The sequence below is a fragment of the Oncorhynchus clarkii genome, chromosome 7 (assembly GCF_045791955.1).
Source record: "Oncorhynchus clarkii lewisi isolate Uvic-CL-2024 chromosome 7, UVic_Ocla_1.0, whole genome shotgun sequence".
Classification (NCBI taxonomy): Eukaryota; Metazoa; Chordata; class Actinopteri; order Salmoniformes; family Salmonidae; genus Oncorhynchus; species Oncorhynchus clarkii.
In genome coordinates, this window is record NC_092153.1 from 24,450,254 (window position 1) to 24,471,771 (window position 21,518).

A 21,518-nucleotide genomic window follows, 5' to 3' on the forward strand; every position below is an offset into this window, starting at 1 on the left:
GTTCTGATTGCGTCCCGATTCTCCACACTTTCCTCAAAGTTGCACTGGTTCAATCCCCGTCATAGATTTCAAAGCATTGGTGGAGGGAGTTTTCACCATTGTTAAATCCATTACAGGGGAAGTGTTGTCACTCTGTTGTGGAGTTGTCTCCCTGACCTCTAACCCCTGACCTCTGTCCCAAGGCTACTCTCACTGGAAAGGCCAGGTGTTGACCGCGGACGAGCTGCACGTCCTCTACGAGGGGATCAAGCTCAACAACGTCCACCACTACGACTATGTTCTCACAGGTGAGACTCACACACAGAAAGAAGTGAAGGCCAGCGCTAGCAGTGCTAGCAGACTGGGGATGGTTGTTAGTTTATATCAAGTATTTATTTATGTTGTTTAGACTGTCTTGGGACACATTCGCTGCTAAAAGCTGAATTGCAGTATACAGACAAAAAATAAACAATAAAAAAAAGGAGATAACAGTTAGCTAGCTGAAGACATTTTTCATAGAGAGCGGCTAGCTAAGTCAATAGCTTCAGAGAGTGCCTGCTTCTGGTCAAGGCCTAAATTCTCTTCAGACAGATGTTGTTCTCATCAGTCCTCGGCTCCCTCTGCAGCTTTCCAGGGAGAACACAGGAAGCAGTTGATGGACATGAGCCTCATGAGGTCACCCAGACAGAGATTGTGTCAGGCTGCAGGGTTTACAGAACCTAATGTCAGTCAGGCTGTCAGATGTTCGCTCCCAGCCACTGTTCTGTGGTAGCCGTCGTGCTCTGCTAGCCCTGGCCCAGAGAGAGAGAGACGGAACAGAAACGCTCGCACTCCCTGATGGATTACGTCTCCTCTCCTATCACCTTGAGAGGGAGAGGAGAAAAGAAGAGAGAGGGAGAGAGAAAGAGAAAGAGGGAGCAGACAATAAGGGAGAGAAGAAAAGAGAAGAGGAGAGGAGAGAGTGAAGGTCATGGTTTTATTCTCTCCGAGTCCTTGTGAATCTGTCGAGGTGTGAAATGTTGCCAAACAGGAATGTGTTGGAACAGCTACATTCTAGTAAGCAGACTATTGGTTGGTCAGCTCTTTTATTAAGACAGACTGCTAGACATTTGGAAGTAATCGTTACGGACACACTAGAGTAGATATCATGGATACAGTAGTTGAGACTTAAGTGCGGCTAAAAATCACATCAGTTAGGTTACATACTGTATAACACCAACAATGAAAAGGTTCACCTTTAGTAGACTCTTAGGTTTGTCAGTTGAAACTTTGTCTGTAAGAAACTTAGCTTACAAATGGGACTTACTCTGCGGTCAGATACATGGCATGAAGTACTCTGTGTTTATCATCCAATAGGTAGATAACCTGAATAAGTGGAGTTTGAGTTAGAATCTAGCCGTGCCAATTTGCTCCCTTTTCCCAACTCTTCCCATGGCCCTAAATCTTCGTCATTTACAGATCGGTCAAAAGTTAGAAATATGGGGGAAGCTCAACTAATACACTGCTCATATTGTGCATGGAGATGTGTGAAACTCACTCCTTAGCCCGAAGTGTCCCCACTTGCGCAATAGCTAGCTTCAGGAGGGAGGTATGTTTGCAAGGCAGAGGTCCTGGGTTCGGGCCTTCGGTATGAGCCAAAATTAGGAGGAAGCGGTAGTCGCTAAGCAAGCAGTGTGTCGTTATTTATACTCATACCTATCCAGACCCTTCAGATTGGCGAAAACTCGGGTTAGGGGCTAGAAAGGGAATAGGTGTTGAGACAGTTAGCCCCTGTGTGTTTAAATCAGCCATGAGGACATGGGCTTTCCCTCACTGAGAGCCTTGTGGCCGAGCACAAAAGTGAGGCACACACGCAAACAAGCCTTACATCAGCATTCCCATGGAATCATCTTCCTCTCTTCTGGCCCTTATCTCCCACGTACTGTATGTACAGCCAGCACTGCAGCGTCAGCAGGTCCTGCTCACGCACACACACACACACACACACACACAAGCGTGATCCACTGCTTTTAACCAGGGCAAGGAGACCTGAAACATGATCGAATACAAACAGTGTAGCTATTCCCTCCGCAAGACAATCAAACAAGCTAAGCGTCAGTATAGGGACAAAGTAGTGTTGCAATTCAATGGCTCAGACACAAGAGGTATGTGGCAGGGTCTACAGTCAATCACGGATTACAAAAAAAAAAACAGCCTATGGACATATTCAATCAATCCTTATCCCAGTCTGCTGTCCCCACATGCTTCAAGAGGGACACCATTGTTCCTGTTCCCAAGAAAGCTAAGGTAACTGAGCCAAACGACTACCGCTCCGTAGCACTCACTTCCATCATCATGAAGTGCTTTGAGAGACTAGTCAAGGACCATATCACCTCCAGCCTACCTGACACCCTAGACCCACTCCAATTTGCTTACCGCCCCAATAGGTCCACAGACGACGCAATCGCAACCACACTGCACACTGCCCTAACCCATCTGGACTATAGGAATACCTATGGGACCCTGGGTCTCGACCCCGCCCTGTGCAACTGGGTACTGGACTTCCTGACGGGCCGCCCCCAGGTGATGAGGGTAGGGTACAACATCTCCACCCCGCTGATCCTCAACACTGGGGCCCCACAAGGGTGCGTTCTGACCCCTCTTCTGTACTCCCTGTTTACCCACTACTGCATGGCCATGCACGCCTCCAACTCAATCATCAAGTTTGTGGACGACGCTACAGTGGTAGGCTTGATTACCAACAACGACGAGACGGCCTACAGGGAGGAGATGAGGGCCCTCGGAGTGTGGTGTCAGGAAAATAACCTCACACTCAATGTCAACAAAACAAAGGAGATGATCTTGGACTTCAGGAAACAGCAGAGGGAGCACCCCCCTATCCACATCGACGGGACAGTAGTGGAGAGGGTGTAAGTTTTAAGTTCCTCGGCGTACACATCACGGACAAACTGAATTGGTCCACCCATACAGACAGCGTCGTGAAGAAGGCGCAGCAGCGCCTCTTCAATCTCAGGAGGCTGAAGAAATTTGGCTTGTCACCAAAAGCACTCACAAACTTTTACAGATACACAATCGAGAGCATCCTGTCGGGCTGTATCACTGCCTGGTACGGCAACTGCTCCGCCCACAATTGTAAGGCTCTCCAGAGGGTAGTGAGGTCTGCACAACGCATCACCGGGGGCAAACTACCTGCCCTCCAGGACACCTACACCACCCGATGTCACAGGAAGGCCATAAAGATCATCAAGGACAACAACCACCCAAGCCACTGCCTGTTCACCCGCAATCATCCAGAAGACGAGGTCAGTACAGGTGCATCAAAGCAGGGACCGAGAGACTGAAAAACAGCTTCTATCCCAATGCCATCAGACTGTTAAACAGCCACTACTAACATTGAGTGGCTACTGCCAACATACCGACTCAATTCCAGCCACTTTAATAATGGGAATTGATGTAAAAAATGTATCACTAGCCACTTTAAACAATGCCACTTAATATAATGTTTACATACCCTACATTACTCATCTCATATGTATATACTGTACTCTATACCATCTACTGCATCTTGCCATCTTTATGTAATACATGTATCACTAGCCACTTTAAACTATGCCACTTTTATGTTTACATACCCTACATTACTCATCTCATATGTATATACTGTACTCTATACCATCTACTGCATCTTTCCATCTTTATGTAATACGTGTATCACTAGCCACTTTAAACAATGCCACTTTTATGTTTACATACCCAAAAATACTCATCTCATATGTATATACTGTACTCGATACCTTCTACTGCATCTTGCCTATGCCGTTCTGTACAATCACTCATTCATATATCTTTATGTACATATTATTTATCCCTTTACACTTACAAGGTAGTAGTTGTGGAATTGTTAGGTTAGATTACGCGTTGGTTATTACTGCATTGTCGGAACTAGAAGCACAAGCATTTTGCTACACTCGCATTAACATCTGCTAACCATGTGTATGTGACAAATAAAATTTGATTTGATTTGGCACACACACACACTGTCACACCATGATCCCCGATCCTCTCATTAGAGCCCTGGGTGAGGGGTTGGTTTTGTCTGCAGTGAACTGTATAAAACTTTATTGAGACATTGAGGAGTTTGCTTTGACCCAGAATCCTCTTCGCCCCTCAGGGTACACTCGAGACACTTCCTTTCTGGAGATGGTTGTGGACATCGTACAAGAGCTGAAGAGGGCCAATCCTAACCTTGTGTATGGTGTGTATCCCTCGCTATGTCAACCCTATGTGTGTGTGTGTGTGTGTGTCTCACACATCTGTTCAAATCAACAGGGTGGGGTTCAACCACTGCTGATCACAAGTTCAAGATGCCAGTATGGATTATTGTTAGGGCCAAGAGTTTTTCCTGACCACCTGACCTGACCAGGGAGAACTCCTGGCCCTAGCTGTTGTATCATCGTCTTCAGGTTTGAGTTGGTAGAAGCGTAAGGACACGTAACAAAGAAAAGAAAAACTTCACACTCATGGCTCCGAAGCAATACATTTGATATAACCTGTTATTCGACAGCTTAGCTGCCTTCATCCGGGTTTCAGGGTAATGACAAGCTTGATGTGGAATAAAGCTTACCATATGTTTCCCAGTCGAAACAGTTCATGCATATATTATGACAATATTTTGTTTGTTTTGGTCTTCGGCAGGTTCTTTTTTTTCACATGAGAAATACTGCACCAAACATCTTAGTCAGATGTAACATTGTGTGACTAAGACTTCCTCTGCAAAAACTGCCAAATGAATGACTTACCTTGATTCACGGTGCATTTGGAATGTATTCAGACCCTTTGACTTTTTCCACATTTTGTTACGTTATAGCCTTATTCTCAAATTGATTAAATCGTTTCCCCCTCATCAATCTACACACAATAATCCATCATCGCAAAGCAAAACCCATGTTATTTTAGAAATGTTTGCAAATGTATTAAAAATAAAAACTGAATTATGACATTTACATAAGTATTCAGGCCCTTTACTCAGTACTTTGTTGAAGCACCTTTTGCAGTGATTACAGCCTCGAGTTTTCTTGGGTATGATGCCATAAGCCTGGCACTTGGGGAGTGTCTCCCATTCTTCTCTGCAGATCCTCATCAAGGATCTCTCTGTACTTTGCGCCATTCCTTTGTTCCTGACTAGTCTCCCATTCCCTGCCTCTGAAAAACATCCCCAGAGGATGATGCTGCCACCACCATGCTTCACCGTAGGGATGGTACCAGGTTTCCTCCAAACGTAACGCTTGACCTTCAGGCCAAAAATAGTTTAATCTTGGTTTCATCAGACCAGAGAATCTTGTTTCTCATGGTCTGAGAGTCATTACGTGCCTATTGGTAAACTCCAAGCGGGCTGTCATGTGCCTTTTACTGAGGAGTGGCTTCCGTCTGGCCACTACCATGAAGGCCTGATTGGTGGAGTGCTGCAGAGATGGTTGTCCTTCTGGAAGGTTCTCCTATCTCCAAAGAGGAACCGTTGGGTTATTGGTCACCTCCCTGACCAAGGCCCTTCTCCCCCGATTGCTCAGTTTGGTCGGGCGGACAGCTCTAGGAAGAGTCTTGGTGGTTCCAAACGTCTTCCATTTAAGAATGATGGAGACAACTGTGTTCTTGGCAACCTTCAATGCTGCATACATTTTTTGGTACCCTTCCCCAGATTTGTGCCTCGACACAATTCTGTCTCGAAGCTCTCCGGACAATTCCTTCGACCTCATGGCTTGGTTTTTTCTCTGACATGCACTGTCAACTGTGGGACCTTATATAGACAGGTGTGTGCCTTTCCAAATCATGTCCAATCAATTGAATTTGTCACAGTTGAACTCTAATCAAGTTGTAGAAACATCTCAAAGATGAAACAGGATGCACCTGAGCTCAATTTCGAGTCTCATAGCAAAGGGTCTGAATACTGTTGATAATTTGTTGATAATTTATCATTATGGGGTATTGTGTGTAGATTGATGAGGAAAATGTTTATTTAATCCATTTTCGAATAAGGTTGTAATGTACTTTCTGAATGCACCATATTTTGTATTAATTTAGCCTATTTTGAGGAAGGGTATCTGGGTATGTTGTTGCTATGGTTGCTCAATAGGGACAAACAACAGTGATATTACTGCTTTTTCCCCCTTTTTTCAAGTAAAGGTCTTTAGGGAGTATGCGAGCTCAGACGTTTGTTTCTCCTAACTGAGTTCTCCAAGAAGCAAACTGAACATTAAGTATGCGGACGCCTTAAGCCCTTGCTGCGTTTAGAAAAAGCGCTGACAGGACAGTTGTGTCTGTTTCAGTGAGTCCAAAGTAAATCATTCTTCATTAAGCTGCTAATTAAGATTAAAGTTGACATCATTTAATAACGCCCATGCATTTCCATGGAAATTAGTTGAACAACATGTAGGAGCGGGATGAATGAAACTGCTGTAGGGCGTGTTTACAGTCTGTTCCGAGGGCAGTGTCGTATGCATTAGTGCACAACATAGCAACACGTTTTGCAACGGAAAATGAAAACAAGAATTTCTTTGTCCAAGTCGTCCATCCCCATTTCGTCCCGTTATCCTCCGTTTTGGCGTCTAGTGAATACGACCCAGGTGTTTTGACGTGATTAGCTGACGATGAACATAATCGGAAGACATCTTGGGTCAGCTTGACTTCGATGTAAAACATCTGTAATGTCTGTGTGAAACCTGAGAGATCTGTGTTAAGAGGTTGAGCGTGTTCTCGTTTGCCTTTTCAGTGTGTGACCCGGTGCTGGGGGACCATGGCTCCATGGTGAGTACTTTGTGTTTTTGTGTTACGCTGCCTGTATTTCGTATGTTTTATTGAACAGAGCAGAAAAGACTATGAAAATATAATAGTGGGTAAGATTGGAAGAGTTCATCATAGACAGTGGGTCGGATTTGAACCCACACTGACATTGGTAGGTATGTATCCTACACAATCCAGGCCACCAGAGAGTACTGTGCCTTTAATGGGTGATCAGATGGTACTAGTAAGTGATGTCACTACTCCTGCTCAATCTCATTCAATGGGGCAACGCTGACCTTCAGCTTTACCTGAACCAATGAGTCAAACCTAAGACCCCGCAGCCACACTGAGAACACATAAACGGAAATCCTATATGCATTCATCGATTGCCTGTTTTTGTCTGTCAGGCAAGAGTTCAATTCAAGTCAACTATTTTCGGATGTAAAAAGGCATATTGAGCACTTTCTGATGGATAACGATCTCCGTTGTCCTTTGGAAAACCACTGGCAAATTTTTCAGACACAAAATCCGCAATGTGACTGGGGACTTAGAACCCCACTTTTACTTTCTGTTATCCCTTGCCCTTTCTCTGTCTGTCTCTCCCTGTGTCACTTCCTGTCCCCGTCTCTCTCCCTCTATCTCGCTCCCCCATCTCGTACTGGAATCTCTTCTTTACCTTTATGGGCTGAGCATCAGGGATCAGTCGACATGATGTCATTGTTGTATCATGGTGTGGGTGTGTGTGTGTGTGTGTGACGTGCGTATCCGTGTGTTGTGGATTGGGGAAGGATAGACCGCATCTCATTTCACAGTGACAGATGAAATTAGCATGAGCGGAGCTGCCCTCGCTGTCTGTACAGAGAGAATTATGCGGAATAATTTGCTCGATTGTGACTCACTGTGCGTGCGTGCGTACGCGTTACAGTGTGCGTGTGTGTGCGTACACTAGTATTTGTGTGTGTGTGTTTGATAGGTAGAGAGAGCAGAAGGGCATACATGCATAATGTTTGTTGATGTATATAGTGACATTGAGAAAATGGTGTGTATACTTGTTGTGCTCATCATTCTGATTTACTCAAAACATCCATCCTTTCCTTGTTATGCATCTCAGTAGTCTAAAGTTGCTTCCTTTCCTCGTCCCCTTTTTTTAGTCTGCTCTGATCTGAGCTAGGCAGAAATTTCAGCTCGGTGTAGATAAATAAGGGCTGATGAGGAGAGGCAGTCACTTCAGGTGATTGAGATGCACCCTGTGTGTGTGTGTGTGCGTGGTTGCTCACCGGTACTGATGTGTTTCTTTCTGTCTCCAGTACGTTCCAGAGAACCTGCACCCAGTCTACAAGAACAAGGTGGTGCCAGTGGCCGACATCATCACACCCAATCAGTTTGAAGCAGAGTGAGTAGTAGTGAACCTATACAGCTGCTGTGTGTGTGTGTGTGTGTGAGAGAGAGAGACGGAGAGTTAAATCACCACAGGGACTGTATCGTATCTGTTACTATCACTGTCACTAAGCCTCGTCCACATTCTAATCAGCTACATTGATGTAATTTTACTCAATATCCTATCAACTGATATACAGATACACCAAAGGCCTATGTATGGCGTGTAGCATGTCAGTAAGATGGCTGCTAAGCTGAGTGATACCCAGTCACTCCTCTCTGTGTTTGTCTGCTTGTCTTTTTGTCTGCATTCCTCCATCATTTTTCCTGTGTTGGTTTGTGTGGGCTGTGTTGGTTTGTGTGTGCTGTGTTGGTTTGTGTGTGCTGTGTTGGTTTGTGTGTGCTGTGTTGGTTTGTATGTACTGTGTTGGTTTGTGTGTGCTGTGTTGGTTTGTGTGTACGGTGTTGGTTTGTGTGGGCTGTGTTGGTTTGTGTGGGCTGTGTTGGTTTGTGTGGGCTGTGTTGGTTTGTGTGGGCTGTGTTGGTTTGTGTGGGCTGTGCTGGTTTGTGTGGGCTCTGTGTTGGTTTGTGTGGGCTCTGTGTTGGTTTGTGTGGGCTGTGTGTTGGTTTGTGTGGGCTGTGTTGGTTTGTGTGGGCTGTGTTGATTTGTGTGTTCTGTGCTGGTTTGTGTGGGCTCTGTGTTGGTTTGTGTGGGCTCTGTGTTGGTTTGTGTGGGCTGTGTGTTGGTTTGTGTGGGCTGTGTTGGTTTGTGTGGGCTGTGTTGATTTGTGTGTTCTGTGCTGGTTTGTGTGGGCTCTGTGTTGGTTTATGTGTGCGCCACTGCTTCTTCCCTCGCTCCTTTCAACCCTACTTCTAAACCACCTCCTCTGCTCATCACTGCAATCCCAGGTCTACCGGTGCACAGGGTCCCTCTGGTGGATACAGATTGAATAATAATATACTGTACGTTGTGTCTTGAGGTGTTTCCACAGCCTAATGATAGTCTCAGTCGTTTAGCTTGGAGATGATGGCGTAAATGTTGCTCACTGTCTCTCACTATGGCCACTAGAACACTATAGTAGAACACTAAACAGTCTCTTCCTTAGACTGTTTGTCGGTTGCTGTTTACAATGAATGTGGTGTTAGTGTCAAGCAGAGGAGGCTGGTGGGGGGAAGCTATAGGAGGACGGGCTCATTGTAATGGCTGGAATGGATTCAATGGAACGGATGTGTTTGATACCGTTCCATTTATTCCATTCCAGCCATTACAATGAGCCCAACCTCCTCCCACCAGCCTCCTCTGGTTTCAAGGTTAAATTAGCATGGGCATGTTTGTGTGTGACCTTATTAATGTGCCCGACCTTATTAATGTGCCCGTATTTGTCCTCCAGGCTCCTGACAGGGAAGAACATTAGCACAGAGAAAGATGCAGTGGAGGTGAGTCTTACCATAGACCATGCAACATATATATTATGTTGCAAAGTTGTCCTCAAGTCATGTCGAATTTTGTCCTTAATCCATGGGCCATGTTTGAATACCAATACAATGGATTCTTCCTTCCTTGAGGTATTCACTGATATGTAAGTAAGCAGATGGCATCTGCTTGTTTAAAAAAATATATATACAGTGCCTTGCGAAAGTATTCGGCCCCCTTGAACTTTGCGACCTTTTGCCACATTTCAGGCTTCAAACATAAAGATATAAAACTGTATTTTTTTGTGAAGAATCAACAACAAGTGGGACACAATCATGAAGTGGAACGACATTTATTGGATATTTCAAACTTTTTTAACAAATCAAAAACTGAAAAATTGGGCGTGCAAAATTATTCAGCCCCCTTAATACTTTGTAGCGCCACCTTTTGCTGCGATTACAGCTGTAAGTCGCTTGGGGTATGTCTCTATCAGTTTTGCACATCGAGAGACTGAAATTTTTTCCCATTCCTCCTTGCAAAACAGCTCGAGCTCAGTGAGGTTGGATGGAGAGCATTTGTGAACAGCAGTTTTCAGTTCTTTCCACAGATTCTCGATTGGATTCAGGTCTGGACTTTGACTTGGCCGTTCTAACACCTGGATATGTTTATTTTTGAACCATTCCATTGTAGATTTTGCTTTATGTTTTGGATCATTGTCTTGTTGGAAGACAAATCTCCGTCCCAGTCTCAGGTCTTTTGCAGACTCCATCAGGTTTTCTTCCAGAATGGTCCTGTATTTGGCTCCATCCATCTTCCCATCAATTTTAACCATCTTCCCTGTCCCTGCTGAAGAAAAGCAGGCCCAAACCATGATGCTGCCACCACCATGTTTGACAGTGGGGATGGTGTGTTCAGCTGTGTTGCTTTTACGCCAAACATAACGTTTTGCATTGTTGCCAAAAAGTTCAATTTTGGTTTCATCTGACCAGAGCACCTTCTTCCACATGTTTGGTGTGTCTCCCAGGTGGCTTGTGGCAAACTTTAAACGACACTTTTTATGGATATCTTTAAGAAATGGCTTTCTTCTTGCCACTCTTCCATAAAGGCCAGATTTGTGCAATATACGACTGATTGTTGTCCTATGGACAGAGTCTCCCACCTCAGCTGTAGATCTCTGCAGTTCATCCAGAGTGATCATGGGCCTCTTGGCTGCATCTCTGATCAGTCTTCTCCTTGTATGAGCTGAAAGTTTAGAGGGACGGCCAGGTCTTGGTAGATTTGCAGTGGTCTGATACTCCTTCCATTTCAATATTATCGCTTGCACAGTGCTCCTTGGGATGTTTAAAGTTTGGGAAATCTTTTTGTATCCAAATCCGGCTTTAAACTTCTTCACAACAGTATCTCGGACCTGCCTGGTGTGTTCCTTGTTCTTCATGATGCTCTCTGCGCTTTTAACGGACCTCTGAGACTATCACAGTGCAGGTGCATTTATACGGAGACTTGATTACACACAGGTGGATTGTATTTATCATCATTAGTCATTTAGGTCAACATTGGATCATTCAGAGATCCTCACTGAACTTCTGGAGAGAGTTTGCTGCACTGAAAGTAAAGGGGCTGAATAATTTTGCACGCCCAATTTTTCAGTTTTTGATTTGTTAAAAAAGTTTGAAATATCCAATAAATGTCGTTCCACTTCATGATTGTGTCCCACTTGTTGTTGATTCTTCACAAAAAAATACAGTTTTACATCTTTATGTTTGAAGCCTGAAATGTAGCAAAAGGTCGCAAAGTTCAAGGGGGCCGAATACTTTCGCAAGGCACTGTATATTTTAAGGAGAGTGGAACTTTTACCATATGTTTTATGCTTTATTACACTGAACTAAAATAAACACAACCTGTAAAGTGTTGGTCCCATTTTTCATGAGCTGAAATAAAATATCCCAGAAATGTTCCATATGCACAAATATGTTTACATCCCTGTTAGTGAGCATTTCTCCTTTGCCAAGATAATCCATCCAACTGACAGGTGTGGCATATCAAGAAGCTGATAAAATAGCATGATAATTACACAGGTACACCTTGTGCTGGGGACAATAAAAGGCCACTCTAAAATTTGAAGTTTTGTCACACAACACAATGACACAAATGTCTCAAATTTGAGGGAGTGTGCTATTAGCATGCTGACTGCAGGAATGACGACCAGAGATGTTGCTAGATAATTGAATGTTAATTTCTCTACTATAAGCCGCCTCCAACATCGTTTTAGAGAATTTGGCAGTTCGTCCAACGGGCCTCACAACCGCAGACCACGTGTAATCACGCCAGTCCAGAACCTCCACATCCAGCTTCTTCACCTGCGGGATCGTCTGAGACCAGCCCCCTGGACAGCTGATCAAACTGTGTTTGCACAACCGAATAGAAACTGTCAGAAACCGTCTCAGGGAAGCTCATCTGTGTGCTCGTCATCCTCACCAGCGTCTTGACCTGACTGCAGTTCGGCGTTGTAACCGACTTCAGTGGGCAAATGCTCACCTTCGATAGTCACTGGAGAAGTGACTTCATGGATGAATCCCGATTTCACATCTGTACCGGGCAGATGGCAGACAGCATATATGGCGTTGTGTGGGTGAGCTGTGTGCTGATATCAACATTGTGAACAGAGTGCCCCATGGTGGAGGTGGGGTTATGGTATGGGCAGGCATAAGCTACGGACACAGAACACAATTGCATTTTATCGATGGCAATTTCAATGCACAGAGATACAATGATGAGATCCTATGGTCCATTGTCGTGCCATTCCTCCGCCGCCATCACCTCAAGTTTCAGCATGATAATGCACGGCGCCATGTCGCAAGTATCTGAACACAATTCCTGGAAGCTGAACATTTTGCAGTTCTTCCATGGCCTGCATACTCATGCCAGACATGTCACCCATTGAGCATGTTTGGTATGCTCTGGATCGATATGTACGACAGAGTGTTCCAGTTCCCGCCAATATCTAGCATCTTCACACAGCCATTGATGATTAGTGGGACAACATTCCACAGTCCACAATAAACAGCCCTGATCAACTCAATGCGAAGTAGATGTGTCGCGCTGCATAAGGGACATGGTGGTCACCAGATACTGACCGGTTTTCTGATCCACGCCCCTACCTTTTATTTTAAGGTATCTGTGACCAAATCTGTGTTCCCAAGAAGAGTGGAGATGGGGATTGAAGCCCTGTCTCTGCTGGGGAGGCATGAATATGTGCTGAGTGTTACCAACTCAACCATGGCTCTGCACAGAAGGGTGCATTTTTTAAGTATGTGATTTTGAATAGGGAGGTGGCTCCATTAAATGTAGCAGGAAGTTGACCTTTTTCCCCTGGCTGCTGCCTCCTTCCCCAGGTGATGGACCTGCTCCATAAGATGGGTCCTGACACGGTGGTCATCACCAGCTCTGACCTGCCCTCGCGTCTGGGTGACCGCTTCCTTGTGTCCCTGGGCAGCCAGAGGACGTGTAAGTGTGTGTCTGTGGTCAAGGGTGGGCAAACTAACAATGACAATGAGTAATTGATGTAACTGTCATGGTTATATGTCCCATCTGTGAATCATTGGTCATTGGTGTAACATTTCCTCATCTTGCATCTCCAGTGATGCCTGATGGTACCAAGTCCACCCAGAGGGTTCGTATGGAAATCCCCAAGGTGGACGCTGTGTTTGTGGGGACAGGGGACCTGTTTGCTGCGATGCTGCTGGCCTGGACTCACCACTACCCCAACGACCTCAAGGTCTGCAGTGTGTACTAAAGCCAGTTATAAAACCTAGAGGGCTCATTTGGCACAAAAGACTGTGATTGTAAAGGTGTAGGGTGAAGTTGCCCCTAGACTTTTGGTCACCAACCAAAATGCAAGCCGAAATCTACCACTCAGATTATTTTAAAAACATGACTTAAAAAACATACGCCTATGCAATATTAACCAATTAAAAGCAGTTCTGTAGTAATGAGGTTTCTGCAGTAGGCTATAGGCCCAATACATTATCACTGCATATTGGCTACACTTCAATTGCCCTGCCAATGTTGTTCTTCTAAGGCCATTTTTAAATTATCTACATTTTTAAATGTAGGTATATGATCACACTGGTAAGAGATCATTTGTTGTATTCCTTGTGAGGCACAGCTGAGTGAGCATAATAATTTGGTCTTTTTTTGTTTGTTTACTAGACTGATGGCCTGCATCTGATGGTCAATCTGAGGGGAGGGAGGGAGCAGCGTTGAGGTTGCCTCTTTCCCGACTCACCGTCCCTCCTCTCTCCCTCCCTCCGCTCGGAAAAGGGGACACTGTCTTCCAGCTGATGGTGAAACTCAAGTCGCACTGCATTATTTCTGCCTCATGCACCAATTCATGTTACTTCTATGACCACAGAAAATTAAATATTCCTTGATATTAAAAAGACCGCTAAGCCGCTAATAATAACAGCGCAAGCTTATCGAAACACTTTGCGATACTCATTTATTGCAGCTGCAGTGCTGGTTGTAGTGTGAGTGGAAGTAGGGAGACACATTTATTGACTTTTAAAACTGTTGAACAAAGTGTTGACAGTGCTGAATAACAACTTAAACAGGAACTTACTTACTTATAAAAACATCAGCACTTTGCTCTATTCGTTGAGTCTCTCTCTAGTCGTGGTTTTAAACGTTTTGGAATCTCACATTAGCAACTTTGCTGTGCGCTCGAGGCTTCTTTTTACAGTCTATGGCGCAAGGAAACTGTAGACACGTAGATTTGAGATATGTGATTGGCTAGCGGTAGGCATATGGGTGCACTTGATTTGCTCTCTGGGCCTGCCGGGTAGGCGGAGTTCTACCTTCAGACACGTGAAATTGTTCAAAATGGTAACACTTTGCCTTACCGGCGCTAGGGCTGCTGAATCAAGTGCACCTACCGCCAACAGCATAAAAAATATTTTTTTTAAAGAGGAACGCAAGGCTTTATCATTGGGTTTTTTACAGAAATGTTTGGTGATCGACTAGGAATGGCTTGGAGATGGACCAATCGCGATCGACCGGTTGGTGACCACTACCCTACATGCTGATCTTGAGTCAGTTTTGCATTTCCCCCACTAATGGTTAAGATTGGGGAAGGGGAAGATCATCCTAGATCTAGGGGAAACTTCACCCCGGAGTGTGATAGTAATGGCCTTCCATGGCGCTGCCCATGCTGTCATAGAAGCAATCAATAGAATAGATTGGAGGTGCACCCTCTAGGTTTTATAGCTCTCTCTTGTATAGCTGAAGCTCACCACTGATACTGTCAGCATCATACTTAGAATAATAGTGATCTCAATCAGTCAGCTACGTTCCCACCATTCAAACTTCCCCCATTCTCAAGGTAAGGTCAAACTTCATAGGTGTGATATGCTGGAGCTCTTACCAATATTTCAAAAATTGTCTGAACCACTGAAGGGGTGCTCAGTCCTAGGATTTTAAAACCGCAATTGTAAAAGAAAGACCGGGATGGCAGCTTAATTTCCTTTGAAAGTTTCAACATTGCTTTGACAAACAAGTCTCTCTCTGTCTCTCTCTGTCTCTCTGTTAGACTGCATGTGAGAAGACTTTCTCAGTCATGCATCACGTTATCAAGAGGACCATCTCCTATGCTCACGGTAAGACAAAAGCAAGCATCATTTTACTCACTGTAAGAAGTGTTTGTGTGTACAGTGGGGCAAAAAAGTATTTAGTCAGCCACCAATTGTGCAAGTTCTCCCACTTAAAAAGATGAGAGAGGCCTGTAATTTTCATCATAGGTACACTTCAACTATGACAGACAAAATGAGAAACAAAATCCAGAAAATCACATTGTAGGATTTTTTAATGAATTTATTTGCAAATTATGGTGGAAAATAAGTATTTGGTCACCTACAAACAAGCAAGATTTCTGGCTCTCACAGACCTGTAGCTTCTTCTTTAAGAGGCTCCTCTGTCCTCCACTCGTTACCTGTATTAATGGCACCTGTTTGAACTTGTTATCAGTATAAAAGTCCACAACCTCAAACAGTCACACTCCAAACTCCACTATGGCGAAGACCAAAGAGCTGTCAAAGGACACCAGAAACAAAATTGTACACCTGCACCAGGCTGGGAAGACTGAATCTGCAATAGGTAAGCTGTTTGGTTTGAAGAAATCAACTGTGGGAGCAATTATTAGGAAATGGAAGACATACAATACCACTGATAATCTCCCTCGATCTGGGGCTCCACGCAAGATCTCATCCCGTGGGGTCAAAATGATCACAAGAACGGTGAGCAAAAATCCCAGAACCACACGGGGGGGGACCTAGTGAATGACCTGCAGAAAGCTGGGACCTGAGTAACAAAGCCTACCATCAGTAACACACTACGCCGCCAGGGACTCAAATCCTGCAGTGTCAGACGTGTCCCCCTGCTTAAGCCAGTACATGTCCAGGCCCGTCTGAAGTTTGCTAGAGAGCATTTGGTTGATCCAGAAGAAGATTGGGAGAATGTGGAAGGAGTGGCTTCGTAAGGTCCTGGAGTGGCCTAGCCAGTCTCCAGATCTCAACCCCATAGAAAATCTTTGGAGGGAGTTGAAAGTCTGTGTTGCCCAGCAACAGCCCCAAAACATCACTGCTCTAGAGGAGATCTGCATGGAGGAATGGGCCAAAATACCAGCAACAGTGTGTGAAAACCTTGTGAAGACTTACAGAAAATGTTTGACCTCTGTCATTGCCAACAAAGGGTATATAACAAAGTATTGAGATAAACTTTTGTTATTGACCAAATACTTATTTTCCACCATAATTTGCAAATAAATTCATAAATAATCCTACAATGTGATTTTCTGGATTTTTTTTCTCATTTTGTCTGTCATAGTTGAAGTGTACCTATGATGAAAATTACAGGCCTCTCTCATCTTTTTAAGTGGGAGAACTTGCACAATTGGTGGCTGACTAAATACTTTTTTGCCCCACTGTATATGTGCTTCGTGTTTAAGATGCTTGAGCGTTCATTTGCTCCTTCTGTCTTTGTTTTTCTCTTTCCCTGGGTGATTCACCTCCCCCATCTCCTTCTCTCTGTCAGATTTAGCAGGGCCTGGCCGAAAACCCAGCCCGCCTCAACTGGAGCTGAGGATGGTTCAGAGTAAAGCAGACATTGAGGACCCCGCCATCGTGATGGAGGCTACTGTCCTAAACCTATAGAGCCCCCATCCCCAATCCCCCCCCCCCCCCCCCCCCCCACGCGCCACAACCGCACAATGTATAGGTGTTGTACATTTTGATCTGTAATGTGACATTGCCTTAGAAATCTCTTACAGAGCACAACATTTCCATATGAGGAGACTTAGCAGGGTATGGATGGACAGATGGGGGGGGTGAGCAGAGGAGGGGAAGACCTGAGTGGGCCGGGGTGGGGGCTACTGCACTCAGACACCTCTTTTCGACAACCTGGTCTCTCTCGGTCTCTCTTTATCTCTCCCACTCCCTCTTTGAGCTTGCCTAACCTCTTGGTTTGTCCTGCACACACAGCTTCACAGCCCAGGCCAGCCCAGGCCTAGACTATTCCAAGGCCAGGCATCACAGGGCTTAGGCCTATTGGAGTTGCAGCACTAGCTAACTACGGTGGCAATGTGGTGGCTCAGGCTAGCTAAAGCCTAGGCCGAGGTTATATCTGGCCTACAAAAATCAACCAATCAACAATCTGTCAATCAATCAAGCCTTGTGAAATATATGCACAGCTGAGGGCAGAATACTGATCAGGGATAGGATAGACTCTGAGGCACTTATTTGAGTGGAGGAGTGGTGGTTTATAAACGTTTTACCTCATATGTCACAACAGGACAATGGTTTTGGGTATGTTGATTCTTAAATCAATTAACCATGTTCGGTGCTTAGATCATGATCAGCGTATGATCATTGTAAGCACGTCACTAACTTTGTGGTTGTACGTTTTTGTGTGTTGTTTGTTATTTACAATGTGTGAAATGCTGGAGATCTATCATTTCAACATTTGTTGATGTATGATCCGTGTGTGTTCAAATTTCAATGTTATTGGAATTACCATGCGTATGTCTTTTATTTTGTTCTTAATTGGTTGCAAGGACTAGCAAGGATAATCTACACTGTTCATTTTTATACATACAAATTAAGCAAAACATTCATATACTTTTTTATGTGTTTGTATATTTACATATCTTGGGCAGATATAATATTGATATGGTTTCTCTGTCTGTACCAAACTTGTGAAATCAAATTATGTTAGAGCGTGCCAAACTGGCTGTTTCCTGAAACAGACATGAAATTGCAATAAAGTTAATATGATTCCTGTTATTTAGCCAACTTGCTGTAAGTTTTCTGTCTTCCCCTGCTTTGTGGGGAATTCTCCATATCTTACGCTCTGTTCTGAAGAATGAACAATGTGGAGAAAGCTGATTTGATCTTTCTGGTGATGCTATGTTACAACCATTTCTACTCAGGCGTGGGAGTGTCCGTGTGCAGGACCAATCAGGGGTTAGTTCTGCTCTGACTGACATGTACTTACTCCTCAGCTTTTCATGAAACCAGTGAACTGTTTAATCTATGTTCCAATTGTGCGTTACTGTACATTTGTGTGTTTGCGTGTGTGTGTGTGTGTGAGAGTATGTACATGTATGTAAGTGTATATTTCCTCTGTAATGAGGTTTGGGGGTTTTAGGGGAGGGGTTGGGGTGGGGGGAAACTAGTTTTAAAAAATTAATAAAAAAAGAAGAGAAGCAAAGTCTTATCATCCAGAAACTAGCCTTTCCGGTGCTCTCGTAGAAATAACCCAGCTGCTGACTAAGTCGGTGGTGGTGAGGTTTGTTGGCTGTGCCAGCTTTTGAACCCAAATACTGTATGTGGGCATTGAACTCCAAAACGGAAGCACCTAAAACTGCCATTGAGTGGTCCGAGTATGTACTTTGAGTAAGAGCTTGGGGGAGTTGGATGGTCGAGGCTGTCTGTGTCTTCGGATGATATATATATGTTGGTCTGAAGTGGGTTGCCTTGCAAAATGGAGTCTGGTCACATAACTAAATCTTCAGCTCCCCCAGTATTCTGTGGGAAACCATGGAAACAACATATTCACTGTTGTTGCAGCAATGTTTTAACACATTCCCTGGGGGAAACGTAGAGCGATCGTTCACGGTGGATTACAAAATGTATGTTATTTATACATATATAAAGTATATGTATAAATATGTCATGTACTGTGGATCATGAATCTGTGCTAAAGATATGGCCAATTTCTGAAACATATATTTGAGGGCGCGGGCTTGAATCAGATACAACATTCCGAAGTATCTTCTTCCTTAATATTCAGCCAATAGCACATGCAGAAGTGGTGAAACAAAAACAAAATGGGTTAAGGATGATTGTTGACATGTAACGGTGTGCAACATTTTGTGTTTTGGTCTAGAAAAAATGCCCATGTAGGGCATTACATGTCAACAATCATCCTTAACCCATTTTTGGGGTTTCACCACTACTGCAATTGAGCCACGTGCTATTGGCTGAATATTAGGGAAGAAGAGATTTTGGAATGTCCCATCTGATTCAAGGTAGTGCCTAGTTAAATAAAGGTTAAATATATAAAAGTAATGAATATATATAAAAAATAAATAAAAGATGTTTCTTTGTTTGGACCACTGTGTTTGCTGTAGTGTTGGCTCTCTCCTAAAATAGTCCCTTTGGCAAAGTATCATAACATATACTCTTGCCATGTGTATACAAGAAACAGTAGGCAACACTAGAATATTAACCATGATGTCAGTACAGAAAGGGAGATCTTTGACTAATGCAGCATTCGTGACCAGGTGGGAGGTGGGAATTTACAAGTTGTGAAGTCGTAAAAAACGAGTTGGTTGCAATTTCCTGCTTTGAACTCGTCGAAATGCTGATTGACTAATGGCCAACAAGCTGCAAAAACCATAAACTAAAAATACAGCTGTCACGCTTGTAAACAAAGTATAGTGTTCAAAAACCATATTAATAGATTTTTTATAAATAATGTTTTGTTGCATTTAACTGCCGGAAATGCTATTATCGAGGTTATATCCTTAGTAGATGATGTCAGCATGTAGGAGAATGGGGAGCTCAGGATGGTGGACAAGTTTCCCACAAGTAATTACCAGTTGGAGGGCCGTTCAAGTGGATTTTTCCCAGTTTTATGTGGTAAATTCCCACTTCTCACTTGGTTACGAATGCAGCATTAAGCGCAACTGAGTGCCCCCTACTACCCCCTGCCTTTGTAACTGTATCTGTCCCTTAGTGGTTTTAACAGTGACCAGTCTATGCTTGGCTCTTCTTTTGTTTTGTTCTTATGTTGAAGATGTTCTTTTTACATTTTCTTTTCTCAATGGGCAAACAATGAAATGTGTTAACTGTTTGGTAAAGTTTTTAGTGCTTCGTTTTTTGAGCCTGAATATTTTATAACATGTTACAATGAAGATTGTAGTGTACAAATCCACATTTATAATATATGATATGTATGTTATGATGCAATAAAAATAAAGTAATGATTATATTATATCCATCTGCTTTTTTCTGTAAGTAATGAGTATCAACACACTGCCAAAGGAAGTCCATAGTTGGTTGAAACTGAAAGTATGTAAAAAATAAAATAAAAAATAAAAAAATGTAACAGATACAAATTACATGCAAAAGAAAATGTCTATTTGAAATAGACAGGTGTTTGCATTTTGTACATTCAATATCTACCTGCAATGTCGGGTAACTAACTTTCCTGGTAACATATCCCATACGATGCTTGTCATGTACGTAAGCCAATGCATGCCTATCAGGGGACACTTTACTACAAGCAACTAATATGAATATTAGTTTCCTCCAATACGACAGACAAACAAAGGTTGACTATTTCATTGAATTCATGAACATGACACTGGTAGGGTGCTTGTCAAAAACGGTATTCTGTATATCTGTATTGCATGGTCAATGAAAGATCATACTCACATATGCTGTCTACCTATACTCAACTGAACACAGGTATACCAGTTTGCACAGAGTTAGAATACCTAGGATGATACCTATAGGCAGTGCTTGACTTGGACTTAAATAGGTGCCGGTACTCATTTTGGGTGCCGGTACTGATAATATATATAGATGCAAGAGCTCCACAATACTTTTGAGATAATATTATATAAGAGGAACAAGAGCTCAAGCAGTAGAACATTTGAGGTGCCGGTTCTTAGCTCCTTTGGCAGTGTGAGGTCCTGCCCAAGTCAAGTACTGCCTTTACACCTACTTTCTGGAGGGTCTTCAGTACTGTCTGTTGAAAACTGCATTCCCTCTCACTGCATGGGTTTGTCAAATAATGATCATAAATGTTTCATGTGTGTATACCTCAGTTATTATAAGACACAACACGCATAAACAGCTTGTGGAAAACATTTAAAATCAGAGCATTTTGCCATGGAAACCAAGATGACATAACTTTGTGGTCACCCTTGACCGTACTGGCAAAAATAATTCATGATCTGATGGAATTCACAAGTTCAAAGTAGAAATAACCCCTAACATATTCAGAATGAAAAGAGTCACAGGGATATCTACCTGCATTACAATTCCGTCACAGGTGTTGGGTGAGAAAGGGGACATAATGGAAACGCTGGCTTGTTATCAGAGAGGAAGAGGCAAAGCGAGAGTGTTTACTCTCTGCCAAAGAGGTCGATGAGAGAGTCAAATTTGGTCAACAAAAAAAACAATGAATTTGCTACGTGAGGCTTATTTGATCAAATATAAGTTCGGTAATGGTTAGGTTGTTACGGGTGCACTGATATAATTGGATGCTCGTAGCATTTCGGCAGAAAAAACATCAACTTTATATCCGAGTAGTGTCTATGGTGTTGTGACTGTTGTGCACACGCGTATCTGGCCTCTCATTGGCTAGAATGGTCCCACCTGATCTCGCCACCTCCCGCCTGCCTTCCATCTTT

General features: G+C 43.5%; 1 protein-coding gene across 3 annotated transcripts in view; it reads left to right on the top strand.

Annotated features, from left to right (window-relative positions):
* The window catches only part of LOC139413099 (pyridoxal (pyridoxine, vitamin B6) kinase b), a 31,646-nt gene extending 13,761 nt beyond the window's left edge, over window positions 1–17,885 (top strand). The window contains exons 3-11 of one of the 3 annotated variants that reach the window (XR_011634766.1): window positions 183–287; window positions 4,151–4,234; window positions 6,746–6,780; window positions 8,064–8,149; window positions 9,525–9,570; window positions 12,940–13,051; window positions 13,186–13,322; window positions 13,757–13,890; window positions 15,132–15,188. Coding sequence is in view for 2 of the 3 variants with exons in the window: in XM_071160159.1 (XP_071016260.1) it covers window positions 183–287; window positions 4,151–4,234; window positions 6,746–6,780; window positions 8,064–8,149; window positions 9,525–9,570; window positions 12,940–13,051; window positions 13,186–13,322; window positions 15,132–15,198; window positions 16,631–16,749 (791 nt within the window). In the remaining variant the exon portion in view is untranslated. Of the gene's footprint in view, window positions 1–182; window positions 288–4,150; window positions 4,235–6,745; window positions 6,781–8,063; window positions 8,150–9,524; window positions 9,571–12,939; window positions 13,052–13,185; window positions 13,323–13,756; window positions 13,994–15,131; window positions 15,199–16,630 lie in introns of those variants that run through there. The other 2 variants (XM_071160159.1, XM_071160160.1) reach the window with 2 other exon arrangements.
* Window positions 17,886–21,518: the final 3,633 nt, after the last annotated feature.